Source organism: Pararge aegeria, chromosome 10 (genome assembly GCF_905163445.1).
Source record: "Pararge aegeria chromosome 10, ilParAegt1.1, whole genome shotgun sequence".
In the NCBI taxonomy this organism is placed as follows: Eukaryota; Metazoa; Arthropoda; class Insecta; order Lepidoptera; family Nymphalidae; genus Pararge; species Pararge aegeria.
In genome coordinates, this window is record NC_053189.1 from 3,805,694 (window position 1) to 3,833,559 (window position 27,866).

At 35.9% G+C, this 27,866-nt stretch overlaps 2 protein-coding genes across 2 annotated transcripts; both read right to left on the minus strand.

Moving 5' to 3' along the window:
- Positions 1-762: 762 nt before the first annotated feature.
- LOC120627114 lies at positions 763-12,814 on the minus strand. The gene is made up of 5 exons (XM_039894970.1): positions 12,624-12,814; positions 9,725-9,893; positions 5,093-5,292; positions 2,866-3,120; positions 763-1,927 (listed from the first exon to the last, which is right to left on the minus strand). The coding sequence occupies exons 1-5, from the start codon at positions 12,652-12,654 to the stop codon at positions 1,746-1,748; spliced, it is 837 nt and encodes a 278-aa protein (XP_039750904.1). The 5' UTR covers positions 12,655-12,814; the 3' UTR covers positions 763-1,745.
- A 1,520-nt stretch (positions 12,815-14,334) lies between these two features.
- LOC120627015 lies at positions 14,335-27,273 on the minus strand (the record flags this gene model as incomplete). Its single annotated transcript, XM_039894853.1, has 9 exons — positions 14,335-14,750; positions 15,527-15,670; positions 16,375-16,580; positions 17,964-18,218; positions 23,655-23,705; positions 25,008-25,203; positions 26,019-26,131; positions 26,224-26,766; positions 26,862-27,273. Coding segments are annotated over 9 exons (2,007 nt in total), but the record flags the coding sequence as incomplete, so codon positions are not given.
- Positions 27,274-27,866: the final 593 nt, after the last annotated feature.

Here is a 27,866-nt window from a genome sequence, read left to right on the forward strand (position 1 = left end):
AGAATCCTAACAAGCCATCTCACTTATCTGCCAACCCGCTAATGGTTGAGGCACCCAACCCGCTTACGGTTGAATCCTCCTTCACTCTCAACTCCAACGGCACCGACATCAGGAGAAGCAGAAAATAACGAAAGACAATGCGAAAGACCAAGTTGGTCAGACAAATTTAATCTCTGCAAAGCATCTTCTCCGGCGTCTGAAGTCATCTGCACAATTAGTTACTTGGCTAAAATCGTTATTTTTGCTTCTAAAACTGAAATTAATATATAAAAAAAACCAACTTAAAAGTAAATGGGAGCTTTAAGTTTTATTTGACGTTTAAAAAATACTTAATATCTAATTCAGAATTTAAGATGGCATTTAAAAATAATTTTAGTATTCAGTAGTTTCGGTATTCTTCAGGAAGTTACTTTAGTACCTGTTTGAATAAGACTTCTCTTTGTCTTTAAACGTTTGATTATCCTACCGTATAATCGAAATTAGTTTAAGTGTTTCGAAATAATGTAGGCGCAAACTTTATATTATATAAAATATTATTATTAAAATGCATATCTTCAGTACCTACCTAGTACTTTAGTATTTGTAGAATTAAAAGACTATCAGAGTCAGCATTTCATAGATTTACATAGTTAGGTTTAATATTTTCAATCTAGATTTAATTTGTACTACTTGTTTTTTATCGTAGTTTTAAAATACTTAATCAAAGCTGAATTGCTTAAAATATTTTGTGTCATTTAATTTCAGGCATGAATAAAACACGTGTTCATTGTATTAAATTTGATATAATTACATAAATATTAATTAAATCTAACCCTTTTACTTAGTAAGTACTTAACTGTATATAAATAATAGTTTTAGGTCGTCACAACGTTATTTAAGAATAGTTTACAAAGGTCCTATAAGGCTGTGGTGTATGTACATAATTGTGAATTTCTTTTTGTTATTATTTATAAGTTTTATGTCAAACCTCGCCGTTAGTATTATTAAATTAGAATTAAATGTATTGAAGACATATTTTATAACATACTGTGTGTTTACACCCATACTATACAATAAAAAATATTTTTTTTATTTAGTAATTAAATAAATATTTTATTCAAAGCACTTTGTTTTATTAGGCGCACTGCAATCATTTGTTATTAGCAAGATGGCGGAACGTAATACCCGGGCTTATCATAACTGCCATTGCTTTAAATGTAAGTTAATATACCTACATTTTTAAAGAAAGCTTTATATTACATATAAAGTTTTATATGTCATAATAAATAACAGTTACGGGTTGCAAAAGGTTGTTTGGGACAACTTAATTTATATAGCTTAACTTCGAGCAACTTTTCCCCTTAGTAGTTACAGTTCAAGTTGATAAACACGCTTCACTCCCCGATACAAAAGTTACATCTATTTGTCAGAACTAATTATTGGGTTAAGCTGCACTGGACGGAATGCAATGCTGCGGTACTTTAGAGAGTCTTTAGTTGATATTTAGCTCATATGGTTCGCGGACTTTATGAGATAAACAGCACCGCAGGAGGTACCTCAGCTCTTGCTGCACAGGTGCACAGCTCCTTTCCCATATAAAAAAGTCCTGTTTCTAGCGATAAATTATAAAAGTTTCCCATCTCTGTGCCTTACATGAAGATCGATTCAGTGTTTAGATGTGAAAACCTCATACCAAAACACAAAGTATCATTTTTACTTTTATTGTTATCTCATTTATAATATTAAACTATGGGCTTTAAAACTACTTAATCATCACAAGATCCCTTCATAATGCAAGATATGTACGGAGGAACATTGCAGACACACTTGGTGCATTTCTCAGCCACTGTAACCGTATCTCCAACGTTGACAGTCATGTTTCCGTAGAAGCATTGCGAGCTGATGCCGCGAATGTTTTGTCCGTGTATAACTTTTGTTTCTTCGGTTGCTGCAAGAGAGATAATACTGTTATTAAAGTAATTTAGCCAATGGTGTCAAACTCAAAAGACTAAGAGAAGGCCACACCTAGGCGTCCAACTTGCGGCCAATCACAAGACTCTACGCAAAACCAGTGCCAGATTTTGATTGGTTGTACATTTACAAACATTACAACTCGCTTAGGAACCTTTTACATAAGTCTTATAACGACTGTAATGTATGCGCATTTTAAATTCATATAATTGATAATTCCACTAATTGTAGGTAAATCACTAATAAAATAGCAATGGACCTTTGAAAATGTACATCGAAACTGCAATGTTTACTACTTGATGCCGCTACAGTCGCTATAAGACATGTAAAAGCATATACTAATTTCGGCATCGACTGTAGGAGAGCCGTAGATTATCAGTTAAAGCGCTCCTGCCGCGATTGCCAGAGAATCGCAGGTTCAAAAAAAATTGATAACTCCTCCAAGTTAAGGTAAACACTAATAAAGTCATATTATAAGATAAATAAATAATAAATATACTACGACAATATACACATCGCCATCTAGCCCCAAAGTAAGCGTAGCTTGTGCTATGGGTACTAAGGTCGCTGTTGAATAAATAAATAAATAAATAAATAAATATACTACGACAATACACACATCGCCATCTAGCCCCAAAGTAAGCGTAGCTTGTGTTATGGGTACTGAGATAGCTGATGAATATTTTTTTATGACTATAATACACATAAATCCTTGTAATATGCAGATAAGCACCCATACACTGAAAAACAATCATGTTCACACAAACGTTTTCCAGTTGTGGGAATCGAACCCTCGGCCTAGGACTCAGAGAGCAGGGTCGCTGCCCTCTTCGCCAGTCGGCCGTCTAAACGGAAATGAAAAACACGAATGATGTTACGATGACAGTCAAGGATTATTAAAATAAAAGAACTTACGACACACGAACGATATAGGGCAGCCCAGCTGATTTCCGAAGAACACTGGAGCACACTTGCTAAAAATCATATCCTGGTAATGGATCTCCACGGCACAGTCAAGGTCCCTGCAGCTTGCTGGATCATCATATCGGCCGTTCCACTCAGCAGTACAAACGCAAGTCTTCTTTGTATTGACCGGTTGGAACGCCTGACCTTCTTTGTACATCACTCCATCAATTTCGCAGGTCTTTAAACTGGCTATGGCGTCTTTACCTGCAAAGTTAACCATAAATTAGTTACCTACCTAGTATTGTTCAGTGATTATCCAAAGTCAAAGTCAAAGTCAAAAATATCTTTATTCAAGTAGGCCCATACATGGCACTTTTAATGCGAACATTACATGAGAAGTACACGGTAGTGAGATGATGGCGATAACCATATTCGAAAACTTAAAACTAAAGCTACGAGGGTTCCAAATGCGTCCTGGTTAGACCAGGACGCAAACTTAGCCGGTTGTTTTTTTTGTTATCACCATCTCACATTGTCATTTAAAATTATTAGAAGAGCAACCTGGTAGAGCAATAATTCACACCCAAGCTCTGCTTATCGATTTAAAGGACTACTCCTTTATACTATAATAGGACTTTTCTATAAGCTTACGTTTAATACAAACTTTGAACTTTTTAAGAGACATCCCCAAGATATCAATGGGTAGTTTATTATAAAATTGTATGCATTTTCCTTTAAACGAAATATGAATTTTATGTAACCTAGTATATTGCACTGTAAGTATATTCTTACTCCTAATATTCAAATTATTGCAGTCACATTATTTCTTAAATTTAGAAATGTTTTTATAAATACATTAAACTTTCAAATTTGTCCTTTAAAACTTGTCTCGTCATCGCCCAATATCAAGTCTTCAAATGATATATTGTAATTTATTTATCTAACTAATACCTACTAAAAAACTAATAGTTCGTTCTTACGCCCTTAAAAAGCAACCAATCAGCTTGATTTTTCGCATAGATTTAGTCGATAGGACGGAGAGTAACATAGATTTCTTTTTGACCCAGGAAAACAACTCCCACGGGATTTTGGGATTTGCCGAAAAAAGAGTTCATCACGCTGGTCTGGCCACGTGTGGACTGGTAGGCTTCACAGATTATGCACAACTTTTAGGCATGAAGGTTTCCTTACGATGTTTTACAATGTTAAAGCAAGTTCTATTAAATTACCCAGGACACTCACACACGTAATTCCGAAAAGTTAAAGCGTTACGAGGATCGAACTTGTACTATCGAAAGGAGAGCCGAAGCTCTAACCACTAAGCTATCACCGTTTTTTTGTTGGGCAAACTTTCAGCGGCACATATAAATATGAAATCGATTGTAAGACTTTACTCACACTCGTCATGCAATGTTGTGTATACATAATGAGTGTATAACATGTATTGAATACAAAGATTAAGAAGGAGATACGTTTAGGAACAAACAATAGCTCATTCAGACTGATCAGTATGACACAAATCACGAAGTGCTGTAGAAATGACCCATTGTTTCCAATAAAGGAAGTTGTATGTATGTTAAATGTTCCCAGTTCAAAATTTTAAGTAAACAAATGTGACTCTTATTAACCTAAAAATAAAGCCGCTTAGCTTCCAAAAGCCACGCGCCACGGGCACTCAGAGGTAGAGTCAAAACTTAACTAAGTAGCAGCTGACAAGATTCTTAGCAAGATTCTTAGTCTTAACATGCGTGCAACTATATAGATATATTTACCATTACTCGGATTTTTTTTTATGGAGATAATGAGACATAAATACTCGTAGCGCGCGAGCTAGCTTTATCGGTTATAACCATTTTACTTGTCTTAAATCTTATTTAGATAAAGCCTATCCAAGCCTTTTTATCATCTACGTTATTTTTTATTTTAAGACGTTTTGTTTTTTACTTTGACAAAAACTTTGAATTTATAAGATTTGTATCATTACAAATCTTATAAATATAAGATTATTAATATTTTTTTTTATTCCATTAAAAGTTACCCCTTATGTTGGTTAGATGCAGTCTAAGATGGTAATGGGCTAACCAAAATAAGTTTTTACGTGTCTTAGTACCGGAACGCTAACTGGGTACGGGGAACGCTAAAGGGCTGGTAACTAGCCACGGTGGAAGCCAGTAGAGGAGAAATTCGATCAAGGCCTTCTACTTAAAACCAAAGTGTGTCAAATTACAATGTTTACCACAAACAGGCCCACTGCTGCAGCACGAATCGACCTCGTATGTACGGATACACTCTTCGGCGTCTTCAGCTTCCACGCAGTCAACAACTGCGCATGTGAACTGTGGTACACCGTTGATGATACTGCAGCCGCAGTTCTTGGTGCATGGGTTCTTGACAACGTTCTGCGGGAACGGAGCGCCTGGTTTGTAGGAGACCCCTCTGAAAACGGATATTTTTAATGAATTCATGAATGGATGCACTTTTATTGTATACCACATAAACATATAGAAACATTGTAAATAAAAATTAAACAAAAAGTATACAATTTGGCAGCCTTATCGCTACACAGCGATCTCTTCTAGGCAACCAATGGCGTAAGGAAGAGCGGTAGGTGGTGCATATATATTAACATATAAATACCTATATATTCATAAATACAATATATATATATTAATATACAATATCTATTTGATGTTGAGAATGGGTATCCAATTAATTAGCGATAATCACGATTTTATAAATAAACTAAACTAAAAGGTAGAAACTATTTTGGTTTAGTTATACCAAGCTTTTTTTTAACTATTAATTTTCATTATTATACATCTTTCAGTTTGTATGGAAACTAAAATAGTTGTATCTCATTCTCTCCCATACATGCGCGGTTGGTTCTTTAAAGTGTCGATTTTTCGCTGCATCGAAATTTTAATTTTGAATAACGATTCTAAAGAAGTTTCACTTAAAAAAAAAGGAGAAGGAGAAAGAGAGATATGTACGAACGTGTAGGTATATATCACGCTAACTTCTGCCCGCTATTTCGACGGCGCGTCGTTAACTAAAAGGTCGTAACATAAGGTTGATTATCGTAACTTACTGTTATAAGTTACGTACGAGCGCCACAAATTTTACGTCATTATTAACCCATCACAGGCTCGCTACAAGGCACGGGTCCCTTCTTAGAACCAGAAGTGTATAGGTCATTAGTCCACCATGCTGGCCATGTAAGGATTCTTCGAACTTCAAACGCTTTTTGAAAACATTACATTATATTATCGAGAGTCTCTCAGGCATGCAGGTTTCCTCACGATGTTTTCCTTCACCGATAAAGCCAGTGAGTGACATTTTATTGCTTAAAACACATATAACTTAAAAGAGCGTGCCATGGTTCTCGCTAACTCGGGCCCCCGAGAGTGCAGCTGATTTGTTAACTACTAGTTTTGTTCTGTAGTATATATTGTAAACATTTTTTATATAATTTTATATATAATTTAAGTATTTGTTTTTTTTTTTATTTTTTTCTAAATGTTTGTTTTTGTTCGCGGCTCTAGATTCGTCAAGTTTATGTCACAGCCCTGATGGATCTTACAGCTTTTATCTCATGTCTCTCTTAATCGTTTTTTCTCCTTCTAACTGACAAACTAGACATTCGCAAGTTGCGGCAGTATTTAAGTGGGTCTACAATATTACATTTATATATTTTTTCATTTCTTGTTTAGTTTTATAAGAGTTATTGTAACCTGTTGATTGTCCATTAAATAATTAAATAGATACTACTAGGCTATCATCGCGTAATGGAGCCACCGGTGCGTTCCTAGGAGATCCCGGAGCCTTCCGATATGTACTGAGTCTGGCTACCAAGAGGGTTTTATTGGATAGAAATCCCACATACCCCGAATTATCCCGCAGAGAATCAACAAAAAAAGCCCTGATGGCTTTATTAATAAACGTGGCATAACGTCGTAAAAGGCAGAAAGGTGCTGAGAATTGAAGTGTGATACTGCATAGGTAATAATTCCGTGGTTATGCAACGTTTAGCTATAACGTTATAGTCTCGTACACCAAATTACAGCTTTCTTGTACTTGTACTGAGCCTTTGGGCCACTGACGGACGATTCACGGATAGGGTGTTAACAGACCTGGCAAAACTTTAAGGGGACTACGGAATCCTAAAAAGAGTAGTAGAGAGTTAACTTAACAAAACAATTATACCAACGTAAGAAATTACCGAAAAATGTATTGATTAAATTTTTCTGCACGGTCTTTACCGAATCAAATTGATGAAATTTTGATTGGTTAATTTATTCATCTTCCAAATTGATTCGTTTCTTCAGCTGTTCTATGATTTTTATGGATTTATCGTATATTTAACTTAACTAGTTTTCTTATTAACTTTTTTTATTTTATAATTGACTGATATTGGTTTTTACCGTTGTACTTTTCAACGACCTCCCCGGCGCAGTGGTGGGCGTTGTGAATTTAAGTATGAAGTTCCGGGTTCGATTCCTGGCAGGGACAATTTGGGAATTTATAATTTATGAATTTTCTTTTATCTCGTCTAGTGGGAGGCTTTGGCTGTGGCTAGATACCACCCTACCTAGTTACACAGTATATTATTAAGACAATGTGTCGGTTAATTCGTAATATTCTATAACTTCTAAACCTTATAAAAGATATAATGAAGCAGTTTTCACCATCGTTACGATAACTTTTCATAAAGCGAGTTTATTTATTTTAAGGAATTAAAACCTGCATGCCTGAGAGTTCTCCATAATGTTCTAAAAGGCGTGTGCAGTCTACCAATCCCCCTTGGCCAGCGTGGTGGACTACGTCCTAAACGTTTCTACGGCCTTCTCCATTCTTCTTTCGGAGATCCGTGCCCGTATAGTAGACGATGAATACGCCGAAAAATAATTTACATGGCTTGTTTAAGCTTAACTATAATAAGTATAAAATATCTATATAATAGGGGTAATTCATATTCTTTGTTAAATCCTAAAGTCATTTGTTGTTAATTAGAAGAATTAATTTAAGGACCGAAACAAAAGAAGTATTCTTTACATTTTTTTTCCAATTTATACCCCAAAGCTCGTTCGCTAGTAAGCTCTAAAAGAATAAAATAGGCCGATTAAGTTTTGAATCGAACACATATATAACAGTTACATTTCTTAAAAATGTATCTCTAAGTAAATCAATACTGCATAAATCATCGTACTGATGTCTGATACATCCATATTGATGTCGAAGGTTGCGGTTTTTCCAAACCGCCGGTCATGAGGTCACAGTCCGTTTTTGTGTTTACCTGTGACAGACGGATGGTTGCAAAAACGCAGTAATTTCTTGGATTCATAAGGCCATGTCGGCCGCAAGGTCCTCGCGTTATTTGGTCTTTATAATATAAACAATACCTTTCTGAGAAAGACAACAATATTTGTTTATTATTTAAATCCCAATACAAGAAACATTTTATTTTATACATTCAGTTTTAAGTTTAGGACATAAGTCGTTTTAATATTTATTAATACAAGTAACCCATCTACTAAAACAAAACAATATAAAATCTAAAACGTCCTCGAAACCATGGCAGCGAAGCATAGTCCTTAAGATGTTGGCTGCATTGCCCCTTTGAGTAGCCAAACTGATTCGTTGGCTAAATTATTTTTTTATACTTGACTAGCTTGCATGCTTATCTTAGGCTGCCCGCGCATAACATTGATAAAATATATTTATTTATTTATTTTACATCGGGTTAGACTTGTTGGAACTACATAATATATGGATAGCTATGAAACAAATGAATGAATGATAATATTATAAAAGACAATATTAATATCCAAGACTAGATTTACACAATATAAATTATCATTTTTTTTCTCCAATACTCTTCAATACGCCACCGCCACTGGAAAAATTAGTACCAATATTCAGAATATTGTCGATAAAAATGACGTGTGCCTTACCAGTTACCGGTAATTTAATTTGTTGATAACAATGCCGTTGAAATAGAAAATGTTGTCACACCATGTTCCTTTAAGTAGCTCTACCTACTGTTTATGATTATTTATAATAAATAAGAAAAGATATGAATTAATTCAGGCTGAATTGAAATATTGGCTCTATGTGATCTAATGATATTCGATCAAGTTCTCAAATATGAGAATATGTAAAAACATATTGTAAGAATTTATTGCACAGGTTTAAATTTCAAACAGATAATTTGATTTGGTAAATCGATGCTTAAATACTTGATAGTTATTTTTTGTTCAGAAAGTTAATGTTTTTGCAAAGTTAGTACAACTGCTATACCCTGCGACTTGTTTTATGTCGTCTGCCAACTTGTAGGGGGTTCTGCACTTTTCAGCGCGGGTTCGCCACTCCAGGGTACCAAGATACCCCAAGAATCCTAAGATCCATCGGCTTCAGAGCTATGTTTTGTTTCCAGCTTTGTGACTCATTGAGCTATATAGGTAATTCTGGTTCTTCGATGAAAATCCTCATTTCTGATTTTGATGGCATAGAGATACTCAGAGCTTAGCTCTCCCCATCAGCCGCTGAGTGACTCTGAGCCATCCTATAAGGCTCTTAGTTAAACAACATGTTTTGAAGCCAGAATTAAAAAGGTGTAGATTATATATTATGAAAATTATGCTTAAATTTCTGTACTCAGCAAAAAGCCGGAGAAACTGTATGGTGTAATTTATAATTTCTTAAATCCTTATACTCCACACGATGTTGACTTCACAATGAATAATTGTTAAGTCAGCATGTTGCTTTTCGCGGAGTACAGCAAATTAAGCTTAATTTTCATAATATATAGATTTCCGCAAAGTAACGCCTGCTGCTTATATTTCACTTAATTACGGTACTTCGCTCTTACCTATAATAGCAGGTGTTAGGGTCAGGATTGATCCGTAGGTCGGGACAATCGAAAGCGTCGGGACATATGGTTGTATTGTCAGCTTGGGGTAGCGGCGTGCAGCCCAGCTCGAGGTAGAAGCCCGCCATATCACACTCTCCTGCAATGTCGGCGTACGCTGAGCTCAGCGCTGGAAACGAAACAATTATAAACACAGCAGCTTACGTAGAAGAACAAAGTGTGTTGTCAATTCTGTAGTGCACTAATGTCCTAACCAAAATAGATTGTGTTGTGAGTGTAGGTTATTTTAATTATTATAATCTTAGGTTTTCACTAATTTTTATGAATCGCCTAAATCGAATCCCTAATAATTTAGGCGATGTCTACAGAAATAAACGTTTCACTAACTAGGTGATAACTATTGGTCAAAGATAGATGTATGCCTAGGAATATCATAACATTAGGCGTTACTTAGTTAAAGATTGGGGGTCGGAGTCGGAGTTGCTCGCGTCCGTAAATTATACCAAAACTAGGTATGAAACCTCTTTACCACGTGACCCCTGCGTGGTGCTAAACGACCAATATTGGTCGGTATAATACAGTTAATATTCCCAAGTATAAAAAATAAATAAAAAAAGTAAATAATTAATTAAAGTTATTTAAAAGGAATTTGACCAAATTAAATGGTAGGCTTCAGCCGAGGCTAGAGTAACCATCCTGCGAGCAAAGCCGCTTCGTCAAGCGATTCGTCCGGTGCGGTGCTCGTAATAGCGTTTTCCAAGGGGTATGGGTGTGTACAGTTGCGCTGAGTTTTAATGACAGGGCTTTATTTGCGAGGTGTCTGCGCTGGACGTCTGGATTTGGAGGCTAGCGGGATCTGAAGCACGGTGCACGGCCGACCGCAGTTCGAAGGGGGCCCAATTAGCAGGTTCGTCACCTATATAATAAGGCTACCCCGCAATTAGGAGAAATCCTGGGAAGGCCTCCATCGTGCCGATTGGCAACCGGAGAGAGAACCCGATGGCAATTACCAGGGGGTTTGGGCGTCGCGAGTGAGCACCAACCCAGTGCTCCATACATAAAGGAATTTTCCCATTTATTGCTTATAATTCCGCGCATCCTGCTCATCATTGATGCAGACCTTTTCTCACGATTGCGTGAAAGTAATCAACGTGATTCTCCGCAAACATTTTTAATTCACTGCAGAAGCACGGCAGCCCTATACTCTGAAGTCATTATTATAATGGATACGTAGGTCGTTGTAGGCCCTCTGCGTATATGACATTAATATAAATATATCTTACCGGAACGCTGAAACGTCTGCACTTTTTAGCAGTAGGATTGTAGCCTCTCACCAGACTAAATAAATAGGTCGCATATAGCGGCGTGCATAGAGGGTATTCCCAGGGTATGCAGATGAAATGAAATTAAGAAAATCTCCAGTACGAGTTATAAATACTTAGAGATAGGCTTTTTATAACTCTTACAATGCCTATCCTTAAGTTTTTTATAACTCGTACTGGAGATTTTCTTGATTTTATATCATCTGCATACCCTGTGCATACCCTCTATGCACGCCACTGGTCGATTAGCATATGGAAATATCGCCTCATTAATATGTTCAAAGTATTGAAGTTAAATCCATGTGGAGATCTCTCGGTGTGTCTGTTATCGGAGGAGGTAATGATTTTTAATTAGCTAAAATTAAGTACAAATTATGCAGTCGTCAGTTACCTGTAAAAATCATTAGTTAGAGTTTAGGAAATTCAGAACGCCGCATCTTGACATCGATGTCTATGGGCATAACTAAAACTCGCTTCTCTCTAAATAGATTTTTTTTCTACGTAAACAATTTATTCAAATGTAGGTAAATAAAGTTTTTTAGTCACTTTTTGCTTTAAACTTAGTACTTACATTCGATCACTGGGTAAAATGGGTAAAAAATTAATTTGGAGCTAAAAAAAAAACTACTTCAGGAAAAGATAGTCTCAAGATTAGGAAGGTTTTAAATACTGACATTCTTGAGAGCCATGATGAGTTAAACTGGAGTTGAGGATTCAAATCCTAACCCTAACTTGCCAGGCACTCCGAAAAAATATTTTACATTTTGCCAAAAATTGCGGACATTCTTAAAATCTTTGGCAAATACAATATATAAGAGCCCACCAACCTGCATTCGAGTAGCGTGTTGGGTCTTTACTCTAAAACCCTCTCTCCTATGAGAGAGGCGGTCTGTTTGTAGGTCCAGGACGACAATGGGCAGAGAAGCGATGATATTTCATTTTATAAACACTTCAGCAACGTTATAACGGTAATAGTATCTCAGTTTATATATAAATCGTTATAAAATATCATGAGAAGTTAGTTTAACTGGTTAGTTAGTTAAAAAACGAATATTTCTCATTGGGTAACCTCACAGCACCTAATTTATGGTTATCATTAAAAATTGCAGAAAAGGGTTCACAAATTATATTGGGTTATAACGAAATTTCATAAAAAACGAGGTACAGAATAGGCTTGCTGGATATGGTACTTCCACGTAGGCTGCATTGCCACTAACTATCAGAAATTAAACTTAACTATCAGAAATAAAACTTACTTACCGAAGTAAAATAATTATAAAAATTCTTTTTTATTTTTTTATTTCACTACAAGTTAGCCCTTGACTGTTCAGTTAAGGAGTATGGTAGTCATACCCCTAATCGGTTCCTACGCGACATAGCACCAGAACACTGAATCGCTTAACGGCACGTCTTTGTCGGTAGGGTGATAACTAGTCACGGACAAAGCCTCCCACCAGACCAGACCAGAGAAAATTAAAAAAAAAATCGGGATTCGAACCCAGAATCTCATACTTAAATTACTGCGATTACTGTTTCGCCAGGGAGGTCGTCAATAAATTTAAATCCTGAATACTCACACAACATCACCAAGCAAAACACTGATTTCATATTGTAGATACTTAAAGATAACTATTTACTCCAAATATAAAGATCTTATTTAACACTCAAAAAAGTCTTTAATCAAATTGGATCACGTGAAAACACGTCTTTACATTATTAAACCGGTCATCGGTTTCTTAACTTTATTGATTTATTTGAAACACGTGTGTACGACACAACCTTTGCAACGCGATTAAAGTTAAAACGACGAAGTACTATGGTATTGTATTTTACTAAGAAATGATTGACGCATTAAAATATAACTTATGTATGGAAAGTGTTAAGAAGGTTATGTTCTTTGGCAGAATGTGAGTTTGCTTCTAGAACACTTGTAGGAGTTTTTGTACTATCTAATATTTTGTTTTTTTTTACTAAAGGGCTCTCACTGAGAGAGAGTGATTATGGGCGAACCCTCCCTGCGTTCCCTCCCTCCCATAATCACTGGGCAGACGGATCGCAGTAGATGGCTGTAGTATTATAGAGAACGCCCGTGCTCCGTGATATTCCCATTGTCGCCTCGTACGACACTCGCGGAAAGACAGGGTGGTGAAATCTGTATTCTAATGTGCCGTGACCAAACGGCATGTCTTCTATCTTTCTACTACGATTCGACTTTAACGTTCGTTGGTTTAGTGGTAATCACGAGATCCCCGATCCGGGCCAAACATTGTGTATTTTATGTAAAATAATTTTCAGTATCAGTCCGAGGTTCGGAGCTCGCGGGATCAACCTCGTACCTCGAAGAGCACGTTATTATTATTTGTTATTATCACTAACTTGTAATAATAATCGTTAAAGTCCACCAACTCGCATTGGAACAGCGTGGTGGGTATATGCTCGAAAACCGTCTTCTTATGAGAGACAAGACTTGTGCCTATAAAAAAGATCATTCGTCGATTCATAATCGTCTGAAGAATTGTGGTTAACTTAACTTTTTAGATACATTATTGAAGTTTTAATAACTAAATTGATTACGGTAATAGCATTGCCACCCATACCACCAAGTCCACCATATCATACCATACCACCATATTTATGAAGGTTTTATTACTTATATGGAATAGTAATCGTTATAAGTTCACCATTCCAAATTAGTGCATCGTAGAGGACTTCGAAATAGACCCTGTTTCTGTTGTGGGAAAGGCGGCGTTTGCCCAGCATTGAAAAATGCATAGGCCGAGGATGCCTAGTCACAATCTTTCTACCCGCAACACCACATAAAAAGAGCGCTGAAGTACTGACAATGCATTATTGCATAGAATCAGGCGTTACTTTGTGGAAATCCATAATATATTATGAAAATTACGCTTAATTTGATGTACTCCGCGAACAGCAGGAGAATCTGTATGGTGAAATTTATAATTACTTCAATCCGCATACTCTACACCAAACAGATACTCGGCAATGTACCCTCTACGCACGTTTCGCTCCGAAACCGGAGCATCCTCAGGAGATGTTGACTTTACAATGAATATTACAATTATTCATTGTAATTTGGTGTGGAGTATACGGATTGAAGTAATTATAAATTACATCATACAAATTCTAATGCTGTTCGCGGAGTATAGCAAATTAAGCTTAATTTTCATAACACAATGCATTAGACTATACAACAAACCAGATAGATACCACTAAGTACTGCTTCGGTGCTCTTTTTACATAACACCTGCTGGTAAATAAAAAACAAACTACAAATGTATGCAAAATATATTTCAAGACTATTATTGAAGTGCCTTTTGATGGCACTTTAACTATTTTTTCATTTGCTTAAATTACATGGTTTGTTATTTAATTATAAACTGACTTAATCTAAAACATGTTTAAACGATGCTTTATAATTGACAAGAAAAAATACTGGAGTTTTTATATGTATTATTTAGATTATTTACTATTTCTTGTGGAAATGCGATAAGTAATTATTTGGTACAAAATACTTAATTGAAGAATCCTCTCTTTCTTTGCTTATAATAAATTATCCCTGATATGACACTCAAACTATCTTTGTTACACTTATGGCTTTAGAAAAGGACGAGGCACTCGTATTCGGCGGAGCTCCTCTCTTCGCCGTCGAACGGGTAGTAGCAAACACCGTGGCTCTGGTGAATCTGAAATGGAGATTAAAATGAAATTACATACTGGCACTTATCTCTCAAAGCGTTGATAGATAGGGTAGGACTCCGATTTCACTTTCGGGGGGCCGAGTTCGAATTCGCACGCAATTCTAACTTTTCTAAGTTATGTGCGTTTTAAGAAATTAAATATCACTTGCTCAAAGCGTAAAGAAAAGACACCGTTAGGAACCGGACACCGGAGCATGCGGGATGCTTGAGACCGCGTCATAATTATTTTAAAGGCGTGTCAAGTCCACCAATCAGCACTGGGCCAGCGTGGTGGACTACAGCCTGAACCCATCTCTTTCTGGGAGGAGACCCATGCCCCGTGGATCGGCAATGGGTTGATAAATGAGGAAATAAATTTACTTATGCATACGTATTACGTAGATGTTAAAAGAAATCCTAGTTAATTTTATAAATGTGAAAGTGTGGATGTTTGTTACTCAATAACGCAAAAACGACTCTACGGATTTTGATGAAATTTGGCCATTGACATGAAAAGTAAGCTATATTTTATCCCGATTCCTTTCTCCTGACTCTTTTATCCCGATGACTTTCTCTCTTTCTCCAGACAGCTTTGAAATTGCATGTCACCAATGTTATGGAAAAGGACATACACTTGTTATATCGATCTCTGAAATAGTTTCCGTGGTAGGATTAAACATTTTTAACGAGCGAACCTTTAGAACCAATTCTGAAGTCCACGCAGACGAAGTCACGGGCAGAAGCTAGTATAAGATAAGAAGGAAACTGTAGTAAAAGCCTACCTTTCCTGGAGTAGTGCAGCCATCGTGTGTAACTCTTCCGAAGTAGAGTTTCTCGCCATCAGCGGTCATACCGGCCTCAACTGCACCCGGGGGTACGTTGCCGCCGGTGGAGAACTGCCAAGAGAACATTGCTGGCACCAGCACCTAAAAACCATGATGAAAATATGAAATACTATTTACAAGTAATTAAAGTTGTTAGTATGCGATCAAGATCGCAATTCAAAGATCGCGAAAACCCTGTTAACTTTTATGCACTGGCATGGCTTTGAAGATGGAGGTAAGCTAAATACGCTCCGGAATTTGAACATTAAATGCGGAAAAGATTAAATTTGCGATCTACATTTTTACACCTCTCCATTCAAGGTCTGTCAATTCCTCAATATCGAAAATTATCGGAAGATGCGGTCTAAGATAGGAGAGTGCTAACTTAGAAGGGGTATGACAGTTATTGCTCTCATATCTCATTTGCGGTAAATTCATAAGCCGAAGCTTTCAACCAGACGTGACCAGAGTCATGTCAGTCATGTTAAATATCTTCTCTCTCCTCTCTCATTCCTCAGACTGGCGGTCTTCAAACAAGATATGTAATCCTGATCCTATTGTATGTATGGAGGACGAATAAAAGCTAAAACCGGTTGGCAACATCTCTTTTTTAAGCACCTTGGGACCACAACAACGTGGACCGACAGACATCAATCTAGTCGCTGGTACCGTAGATTTTGGAACTCCTAACAATAGACCTACGTCCAGGAGTGGACGTCAATCGGTTTAAGTGATGATGATGATGTTGTCACCACTCTTGTTTCATAAATGATGAATTACCATGTTAGAAGCGTGCATTTATTTACCTCGAACTGGTCCTTTAGGACTTCTTCACCACCATAGGGGATGTAGCACGCATTCTTGGTAGGAATAACTTTCGCTGGGAGGATATCGCCTTCGTGATGAGCTCTGCCTGCGTAGATCTCATCGCCGTCCGCGTCCGTGCCTACGCGTAGAGCTCCCATGGGGATACTCCTTTGGCTTAAACATGCTGGGACCCAACGGTATGTGCCTGGAACACATTATAACTTCGTTAACTTTATGACTTCAAAGGAGGTTTACAACAAATTCTTACATAATTTTTTCACTGTTTCTCTGTTATTAAGATGGTCATACTTTTACATTGTGTGAGTTTATAATTTGTGTGAAACCAAATGGGTATCTATTATTATATAGGAATAGGCTACGAAGCTTGTGAAGCATGTATTTGGTATTTGCGTGTGAATCAGGGACTCAGGCAAGGAATCCCCACTCGCCATTCAAATATATGCTTTGTCTTCCAAGAATTTTACGTTTTTACTGTCGTGAAGTATTCTTTAGCGTATTCACATTTGAATTTATGTATTTTGCTTTTAAAGTTATTTATCAAATGACTCAGCTAGAATCGAATATATTTGTTCGTTCTATTATAGTAAGAACTTTATACATAATACCGTGAATAAGTGATCTTATTATATATGATCGGGAACTCTGATCACAAAAATAAGGATAATATTGGTAAGCCACAATAATACTAATAATCACGATGGTTAATGGTATGATAAACCGCTTTTTTGAAATAAATAAATTATTACTAATAACTAATCATTCAATGAAAAATAAAGGATTGGCTTAAAATGAATATTGTGTACGATTTATCAAATAATATTTTTCGATAATAGCGTTACTGCACATATCAGTTTTTTTATCATATTATGCTTTACAATCAGTATTTTTTATCTGCTGATAATATATTATTAGGAATGAAACAACGAGTTGCGTTATTTTTCGTATATTTCAATGGATTAACAACACAAAAGCAAAGGCCAAAACTCTTTATGGTTTATATTTTTATATTAATCAAGTATAGTGTGCAGGCAACGTTAAGTATTTGTTAGTTGTAGTAACAAAGGGTCAGGAAGAAAAGGGAAGGAAAGGAAATAAGGAACCATAGAGAGGATTGGCCCAAGTCCCAACATTGGCTGACGGTACGCGGAAAACTTCAGGAGATAACACCTTGGCTTAAACCCAAGCTTAGATAATAATAAATAAGCATTCGTATTCTAAAACCAAATAATTGATTATTGGTTTTCTTTAATAATGTTTTAGCATAAAACTGGAGTATACGAAGTTTAGTAACCTAAAGTCTTTAGGTTTTGTTTTTTTTTTTTTTTAACATTGGTTTATGACTATTCAAGAACTGATGCAGCCAAGGTGTCATCTCCTTAACCTTTTTGAATTCAATCTTGTCAACAATCGCGTAATCTTTATAGCATGATGTATACATTTCATGCTTGGTTAATTCTAGAAATAATCAAGACAATTTATAATGCTATTTCTCAGTAACTTAGTAACTAGTTACTTCCTAAGGAAAGATTACGTGATTGTTTCGACTTTTCAAACCCGGATAACTTACTCCAAGGTAACTCGACTGTCTCTCCGGGTAATTCAGGCTCTTCTGGTGGGGATTCAACTACTTGGACCGTGTCAGGGGGTGGGGGGTATGGAGGGTGGGGATGTGGCGGGTAGAAGTATGCTGGATGGACTGGGTAGAATACGACTCCTGGGCCATAGGGATAAGTTTGGGGAGGGTGACCGGGGGCGCCAGATCCAGGCGGTCCAGAAGGGTAGCCGTGTGGCGGCGGCATACCACCCCAACCGTAATATTTATCTGCGTAACAAATTTCGTAATCAAGCGTTTGATTTTATGTTTCGGTATTTAGGCCTCCTCGTCTTTAAAACTTTCTTTATTATTATATACCTAAGCACTTTTAATAATTTGCAATAAAATGAAAACGATAGACATCATATTTTCTGGTTTGGTTTCCTGTTTTAGAGGGACTTCAGTCGATGGAATCTCTTCTGCTTTTAGTAAACTTTACTTTATAGGTGACCTAACTTTCTGGGTAATTATTTCTTGTCTTCATGCCTCTAAAAACAGAGTTCCGTACTGATTTGATAAGTCTGAAATGTTTTCATGTCAGTATTTGTCATGATTCTCCATTACTTTTTTCTAATTATAGTAGCACATTCTGTTCATTATGATGTTTGTGTGCACATTTATGAGAAAATGCTTATCACAATGACTATGAGAGATCTCTATGTGTGTAAATAAGGTATGGATAAAGAAAAGACATCTTATCTGCATACCCTATTCCTGCTCTACACTTACTCATAAACTTTAGGATGATTTTCTCCATAAGTGACGAATTCATATTTATGTTAATGTTGGAAGTTAAATTATGATGTAGATATATAGCTGTTCTATTGAACCTACCCAAAATCTAACTATGAAGATAAGAGTAAATAGAGAAAAAACCGTTAGTCCTTTTGTCTCCTCTGCAAGCTATGCGATTTATGTTGTGACGTGTCTGCATAAAGATACCACAACCGTAACGTAACGTAAAATTTTAGTATTTTACGTTACGTTACTGTTGTGGCTATGATTATGGTTGTTATTACCATGGGAAAAAACAGTAATAACCATACTAATTTGAATAGGAAATTTAACAGTATTCATTGATTTTATTGTAATAAAAAATGCAGCAAGTTTTTGCTTTTATCGTACCAAATTGATATGAATTGTACAGTGATATCAGAATGTAACCATTTTAGTCATCAATTTTCCTAATAACCCGCCTATGCTCTGTTGCCACATGATAAGGTATTATCAAAATTTGTCCGTGAATAATATATAAAATTACTGAAAATTTTGGTATTGCTGTAGGTATCTGTTGATAAATAATTGTCGGGTAAGAATTAATTACTTATCAATACACATATTTTATGTACAAATAAAGGTGACGCAATCTTACATCATTGCTGCTAAATTTAAGTATTTTTAATTCGTGAAAATATAATTTCTGAATTTTCTATGGCTTTGTGGGTGGCTTCGGCCATGGCTACTACCCTACCAGCAAGATCGCCGGTATCATCCTACCACACTCCCGCGTAATGGTGTTTAAGGACTTAAAATAACTGCCATGTCTCTAGCAGGTTAGCCCGATACCATCTTTGCCTGCACCGTCAATTACAAAATGGTAAGATTGCATTCAAGGTCTAACTTGAGCACAGAGTTCCTTCTATTTTTTAATTTTAGTTATATACACAACAAGTTAGCCTTCGACTGCAATCTCAATTGCTGTCAAGTGATCATGCAGTCTAAGATGGTAGCGGGCTAACGGGAGTATGGCAGTTATATTTAAAGAATACTCCTAATCGTTCCTACCCAACATCGTTATGGAACGCTAAATCTCTTAGCGGGACGCTAAACTTCTTTGTCGTCGGTCGGGTGGTAAGCAGCCACGGAAGAAGCCTCCCACCAGACAAAAAGTTCTACGTATAGATAGTGAAAATAAAATGTCAAATTGGAACACATGTATCGCTATATTATATAAATGTTTTCAAAGACATCAGAAATATTCCTTTTCAAAATAGTAATCCTTTTTCTTAAACTAGCTTTTTCTTAATTATTCAAAACTAGCAGAAGCTCGCGACTTCGTCTGCTTGGACTTCAGAATTGTTACAATTTTTAATCCTACCGCGGGAATTATTGAGAGATCGGTATAGAATGTACGAGTACATGTCCTTTTCCGTAGCATAGGTGACATGCATACCAAATTTCGAATCTGTCCGCCCGCGGCTTAGCTGGTAAACCATTTTAAATTTTCCCTCGAGAACTACTAAAGGAATCGGGATAAAAGGTAGCCCATGTTCTTTTCCATGTCAAAGGCTACATGCATGTCAACTTTCGATGGATTAAGAAACGAACATCCACGCTTTTAAATTTATAACATTATATAGTAGGATTAGTAGTAGTTAGTAGGATGATGGTTAAATTTTTTAGTATATTTTAAGCTAAGGTATATTTGAAGCCTAATGGGTAAGGTTTCGGCTTCAGTTTCGAGGGGGCCCAGTTCGATCTTCCGCCTCTAACTTTTCAGAGTTATGTGCTATTCAACCGTGAAGGAAAACTCCATGTCTGAGAGTTCTCTGCAATGTTGAGAACATTGCAGAGATTTTTTAACTCGTGTAAAGTCTACCAATCCACACCAGTAAAGTGGACTACGGTCTAAACCCTTCTCATTCTGAGAGACCCGTGCTCTATATTGTGCTACTAGCCGGTGATGAGTTTATGATTATGGCCACACATCCAAAATCCAATTGTACCTCTCTATCTAACTTTCTTTATTATATTTCTACTATGTGTATTGTTCATGCTTCAATAAAATATGTCCATTACTTATTCCTATGTTTTAAGAATACGTATTTGCGTGTTCAAACTTTAATCGCTACTAAAACTTCATATTGTTTCTAGAAATATAACCTAATAAGTAACTATAATATACTTATTGTAACACTTGAACAAACGCAACGAGAACACGAAATGAAAAATGATGCACCACGCTCTTGTATTAACAAGGTTGGAAAAAACAGAGACTTGTGCACACTAACTTTTTGAATTTATATCATAAAAGTTACAACGGTAAAAATATAATATCATTTATTTCAAGTAGGCCTTAATATACTTCCAATATTATAATATGTAATTACAAACCAACATTTACAAAAAATAAAAGCTGTCTAACTGTTCACTTGTGGGCATGAACTAGCATTGGCAGAGACACGAATCGATCTAGATTTTATTGTAATTTTATTATCATCGTGTCCCTAAAATTGGTTTTGACGTCTGGTGACCCAAAATGCTGGCGCTATTGCCCCTTTGAATTGCTAGACTTAGCCGTTAGGCTAAATAAGCGCCAGCTCTCGGGTCACCAGACGTCAAGTCCAATTTTTGGGACACGATGTTACAGTAAAATTACAGTAAAATGTAGATCGATTCGTGTCTCTGGCCTCTGCCATATTATATTTGTCTTTATATCGTATAATGAAAAGTCGTTTAGATTTTTTGAACTAAGAAACGGTTTTAAATGCAGTTTTCAGCAATAGAGAGAGCGATTTGAGATGAAGGGTTTTATGTAGTTCATATGCATAATAAAGCATTTAAAGTCAAGTATTTCAAAGATTTGTAATGTGAGTTAACAAACATATTTTTGTGCGCTCCCGTTACAAACGCTGGCTAAACCTAATGATATAGATAAAATTTATGCAAGTACAACGGAATTGTATCTTAAAAGTCCGCAATGGTATAATCTTATGTTTATCTCCCTAAGGATAACCTACTTTTTGTTCATTCGTTTTTTACCTATATTCAGCTCTACCAATGCATCGATTTTAAAGACATATTATACACTGATACTTTGCATCCTAAAGATACTTTATAATTTCGGGAAAGCACTCGAAAACGGTTCCCGCGGGATGCTAAAAAAAACCTTGCTACCTACCTGTGTACGACATACAAACATTTTATCAACTGATGTTGAAAAAAATATTTTTACTCAGGGAATAAAATTTTCCAACCAAGACTGATAGATATTCGAACCAGGGCTGTCTAACAAGTAACATGATGCAAGGGGATGGATTGCCAATTTTATATTTCTGGATTTTTACTACACAAACTTGACAGAATTTTCTGTCGCTTTTACACTCATGCTCTTAGGGGCCATATTCGAATTCTAACCAGTTGGTCTAGACCAATGAGGCCACGTAAACCTATACTTTTTTACAATTTAAGTACAATGAATTATTTAAGTTCATGATTAAAATGAGTGTGGCACGTTGAGCAGAATTGCTAACTTATCATATATCGCGTTTTACGTCCCTCTTTCAAGCAGCAACGTAACGTCTCAATGATTTGCATAACTGAAGAAAGTAATAAAACGTCGCGAGCAATAGATAGTCATAAGTAAGAGGGTCGCTATTGTGATTATACGGTGACCTAATGGACGCTAGGTCTAAGAAATATTTAAATCAATAATTTTATCTTAGATAAACGAATCAGTGTGGATGTAGCTTAAGGTATATTGTGTTATATTGACGTATATTTTCTATTTGCATAATAATTCATCTTCTACGTTCATTGTCTGTTTTCTTACAAAAGTGTATTTTCAATGAATACATGGCGCATACATATTACATAGAATGAAATCAATACGTACCTACAGTAGTATATGTACGCAGGTAGGTATATTTACTTATTTCACAAGTCTTTATATATACTTATTTAAAATTCCGGTTTGGTGTGGACTAAATTTTTAGCGTCCCAATATCCCAAAACATTTTTGATTTCAGGTAAGTTCTTTTCGGAGGTATGTGCGTTCTTAATTGAAGCATTTAAACATCACGTGCTTTAACAGGGAAGTAAAACATTGTGTAAAAACTAGCACGTCTGAGAGTTATTTATAATGTTCGGTCTGTGGGTGTGTAAAGTCTACCAAATCGACTTGGCCACCGTAGTGAGCTAGCTATAAAGGGAACCTGTGCCCTGTAGTTAGTCGGTAACGGATTTATGATAATAATGAAGGATTACGTTTATCTTTTATAGGTATATTTAATTATATAGCCGGTCAGAATGCCTGCTCGGCGTCGGTACCTAAGTAGGTACTATTTAAACATATTACATTATTTTTATACTTAAATTGCATTTGATAAAATTGTCTTTTGCATAAGTATTTATGCCATGCGCTTATTTTTATTGTTTGCATTACACATATACGTTTATGTTTTCGTATGTAGTTATTTGAATGTAGGCTTATAATAAATTAACACCACCTATTTCGCGCTCTTGTTGTCCTAATCCTAAGGTTGCCTAGCAGAGATCGCTTTTAAGCGATAAGGCCGCTTTTTGTATTTTACTGTAGTTTTTGTGTTTCTCTCTATTCGTCCTTTATTTTACTAAATGTGTAGTGGTGTACTAATAAAGAGTTTAAATAATAAAATATACCGACACATAAAAGGTCTTATAGCACTTACAAATCACGTTTTAGTAAAACCTGCGATTTGCCAATATTATTTTCCATCAAAGGAAAATAGACTGTAAAATATTATTTTTATCTCGATTATAATCAGGCGTAAAGAAAATGTATTTACTATGACTCAAGGCCACTGCTTTTATTTTATGAAAAATAGGTGACGTATGAACATACGCCCAGTATATTCTAGTTTTGTAATCTTATCAGTAAATGTACTTAATATCTACGGCACTCACCTGCCATCTTTTCACGATCGCGTCTCACTAACAACTGATGAGGTATCAAATCTACAATAGCTTATGTACCAACTGTATTACCTGACTCATTATATAGATAATGTGCTATAACTGTAACTCGTATCAACTGTGCTAATTGATATTATTCTGATAATCAACTTATGATATTTTTGGGTGAAATTAATGATGTTCTAATTATTTTATACGCCTTGACAATTCTTTAATGTAAACTAACTGTTATACGAATGCAATGCATCCGTAAGTTCGATTAAATGGTATTTGAGTTTTAAGTCACTCACTGTAGGTATAACTATATCGTCCGGGAGGTATACAACGGGTTCCCCGGGCGTCTAACAAAGCCAACAAGAGGGACATGCCGTGGTGGTTTTTAGTTTGGGTATACCCCCTTTACAGGGGGCAGTTCCACATAACCTCCGTCCTGCCCAAGGGTCGGAGGTAGCAATAAAGCTTGTCCACCACCCCTTCCAAAAAAAGGTATAACTATTAACTATAGGCAGTCAATGCATCCTTATTTCAATTAATTGGATATTTGAGTTTTAAGTAAACTAACTGTTAACCATAAGCAGTCTATGCATCCTTAGTTCGATTAATTAACATTTAAGTGTTAAGAAAACTATCCGTTCAACCATAGGCAATCAATGCATCCTTAAATTCGATTAATTGGGTATTTGAGTATTAAATAAACTAACTGTTTGAATATCGGCAGTCAATACATCCTTTTGTTCGATTAATTGTACAAAAATCTATAAACGAAACTAATTTTACAAGTTTTAAAGTAGTCCTTTTCAAAATGTTTTCAGTGTAGAATACTACAGCCTATAGCATTTTCTCGTATGCCTTCGGTTGCCTGGAAGAGATCTCTATATAGCGATAAGGCCGCCGAATTATACCTTGTACCTTATTGTCTATTATATGTGTTTTCTCTACTATTATCTAGCACTATTTTCTTAAAATTTTCTGAGTTACCAATTTATAACTGTATCGTTGGTGTAGTAATTGGAATGTTCAACTACTGATCACGAAGCTCTTGGTGCGAATCCCGGGTCGAAACAGAAATTGATTGATATTGTGTTTTTTCTTTTAAAGGATTTCAGTACCAGTCTGAAGTTGGGGAAATGGCGGTATCAACCTTCGTTCCTCGCAGAGCAAGTTAAGCTGCAGGTCCCGATTATTATGACTTAACTTGTGGTAGTAGTTGTTTAAGCCCACAACCCCGCATTGAAGCAGCGTGGTGGGACTATGCTCTAAAACTGTCTTATGAGAAACGAGGTCTGTGCCCAGCAGTGGGATGTTAATAGGCTGCGGTTGATGATAATGACATTTATTTTCTACATGATTTAATAGATTCCAAAATGATTTGAGAAATATCTAAAAACTCCCCCAAGGCGTAATCTGGGCTGCTCCGTCTATATTTCTCAACGGAGCCGTATGTTACAACTAGGTCCTTTATTATATCCTCGATAATTATCTTCATTTCTTGTGGGGAAGGTCTCTCATTTTTTTCTGCTACTTTTAAAGTAGAAATTACCTATAATCAATGGTTATGGTTTAGCCGCATAGATTTTAAACTTCACAGCCTCCATCGTTTAGTTGTAAGTATGTTCAGCTACGGAACACGGGATTAGCTATTTCCGGGACGGCCCACTAATTCTTATGTATAACGTGTGAATGAAAACTGAAATAATACTTCAAATGCTTTAAAGGTACATTATTTACCTACTGTCTCTGAGTCTCATCTGTGAAACCGAAACACTAATTTAATAAACCATTGCCATAATTTTTACCGAAAGAAATCAGACACAGATGTAAAAGTAAAATCAAGTGACTCCTGTCACTTTATTGGATACGCGTCGCCTACCGTGGGTACTATGCACTTCGGTCTTTTATATTCAAAAATGGTAGTGGTCATAAGTAAACACTTACGAGTAGAATGTTTTGAATTAGTTTGAATGAAAAAATAATTATGCTTCGTTTGATTAATGTCACTCAGTTAATATCACTAATATGGCATGATTATCTTTAAAGTTCGTCAGCTCACAATAAAACAGCGTGAACGATAAGGGTTATAGCCCTTATCGTACCGCTATCCCATAATTAATAAGAGATGAATGAGAGAGGTCTCTGCCCAGCAGTGCAGCATAAACTGGCAAAAGATGATGACGATTTAAGGATTTAAAAATACGCTTTATGAACGCGAACAAGGAATCGTGTGGGACGCCCTCCAGGATGCACCGGTGACAAGAGAATGATGGGGGATGTGAAGACTGTATGTAGAGCACGCTGTAAATGATTATGATTACTTAATAGATAGACGTAAAAAAATAAATTGAGTGACGAAATTACTTTCAATTTCCAGGAAGTCAACAGCTCTCCTAAAGCAGTTCCTTTTAAATGATCTCCAATTCTTTGCAAATTGTGTTGTAAGACTACCAGGTGGTGTCGACGACATATTTCATCTGAAATGATGATACAAATTATTATGAGATTAAATTTGAAAGGAAATTATTAAATATTGACAGGTTATTAGAACTTAAATAGAACTAATTACCTGTTTTACAATTAATTTCATCCATCCCGTCACTGCAATCCTTTACTCCATCACAAACTTTTTCCACTTCTACAGATTCGAAAGATTGTCCGCAGTGATATTTTGTTAGTTTGGGTTCTACAGCACATGCCTTCGCACATTTTTTTGTGCAAAATGACACAGAGCAGCTCCCATTTCTACAATGGCATCCATTGCCCATTACGTTAATATTGCCCGTGTGAGAACGCTTTAGTGCTGTTCCTAAGTTATGATTGATGGATATTAAGAAAGAATATTCTTCTTCTGGATCATTTCTGATATCGGACTGCTTTACTGTGTCCGTATATATTGTTCTCAACATTGTATAGCACTTATCTCTTACTTTCTTTATTGTTTCTAGGTTCGGTACAGCTTTCATGGTAAGTTCTTGCAGTTTCTTTATTGAATTGCTTAGGTATAGGTACTTTTTGTGATATGGGTGACGTTGCTTGGACGCTTTCAACTGCAGCATGTTGTAAATATTACTAAACATTTCGCGTGCTTCAAATTTTGCGTAACCAATACCTTTGAGATATTTTAATAATTAATTCATAATTATTGAAAACATTATAAATACAATAAAGTTGAATTAAAATACAATGAATTCGAAATAATCTTACCTAAAACGCATCCTTCTTCGTCACTTTCATCGAAACAGTCTAATTTCCCATCACACAGAAGGTTTAGGGAGATCATAGCTTTGCCATTTATAGATCCACAATTCCAATTAGTTAAACTATTATGTTGTCGGCAGAGGCGTTTGCAGTAAAACGTACAATTGACACAAAATTCTTTGTTGCATTTACAATTTTTGGGCGAACCAATTGATTTCCCAAATTCCTTCTCTAGTTCTATATCCAAAAAGTCGTTAGATCTACGGGTATCAAAACTAAGTTTCTTTGAACATAAAGCACCATCAAGTGAGAGTGCGAGTGTACTGATAACTAAGGCGATATTATTTGCCTCTCGATCCTCTTTGAAATTGTGTTTTTTCTCAGCCGTATTTCTATCATTTAGTGAATTCAATTCAATGTCTTTCATTTTAAAATTTAATTCTTTATTGAGTACATTTTGAAGCACCTTAGCTTGATTTGATAGCATAGATTTGCCGAAATCGAATTTAAAACAATTTGAATACTTTGGCTCTAAGTTCGCCATAATCTGCTTAATATAGAGAAACTTCTCCATCACTGCAATAATACACAAAGGTTATTGTACTGTGTACAGAGAGTCACAGTCAATATAGAAAAAAAATTACGAAACTTGCGCGAATTGTTTCATATGTCCCGAGTCGAGATACTCGACAGTGCCTTACCTTGTGAGTAGCAATTGATTTCATCACATTTGAAAGGACAATCAGGGGTTCCATCACACAACTTATCTAATGTTATATAGCTATCGTCATAAAGACATTTTAAGCGGTTAATATTTTTTACATCTTCGCAAGTACGATTGACATATTCATGGCAGGCTGATAATTGCGTGAAGCTTTTGTGCACATTCGATGTCTTATAAATATGAATATTCTTATCCAATTTAACAGAATTTCCATAATCGCTTAATGAGATTTTATCATCATTTTGAAGTGTCAGTGTATCAATTCGGCTAGAGTTGTTTGACTCTTC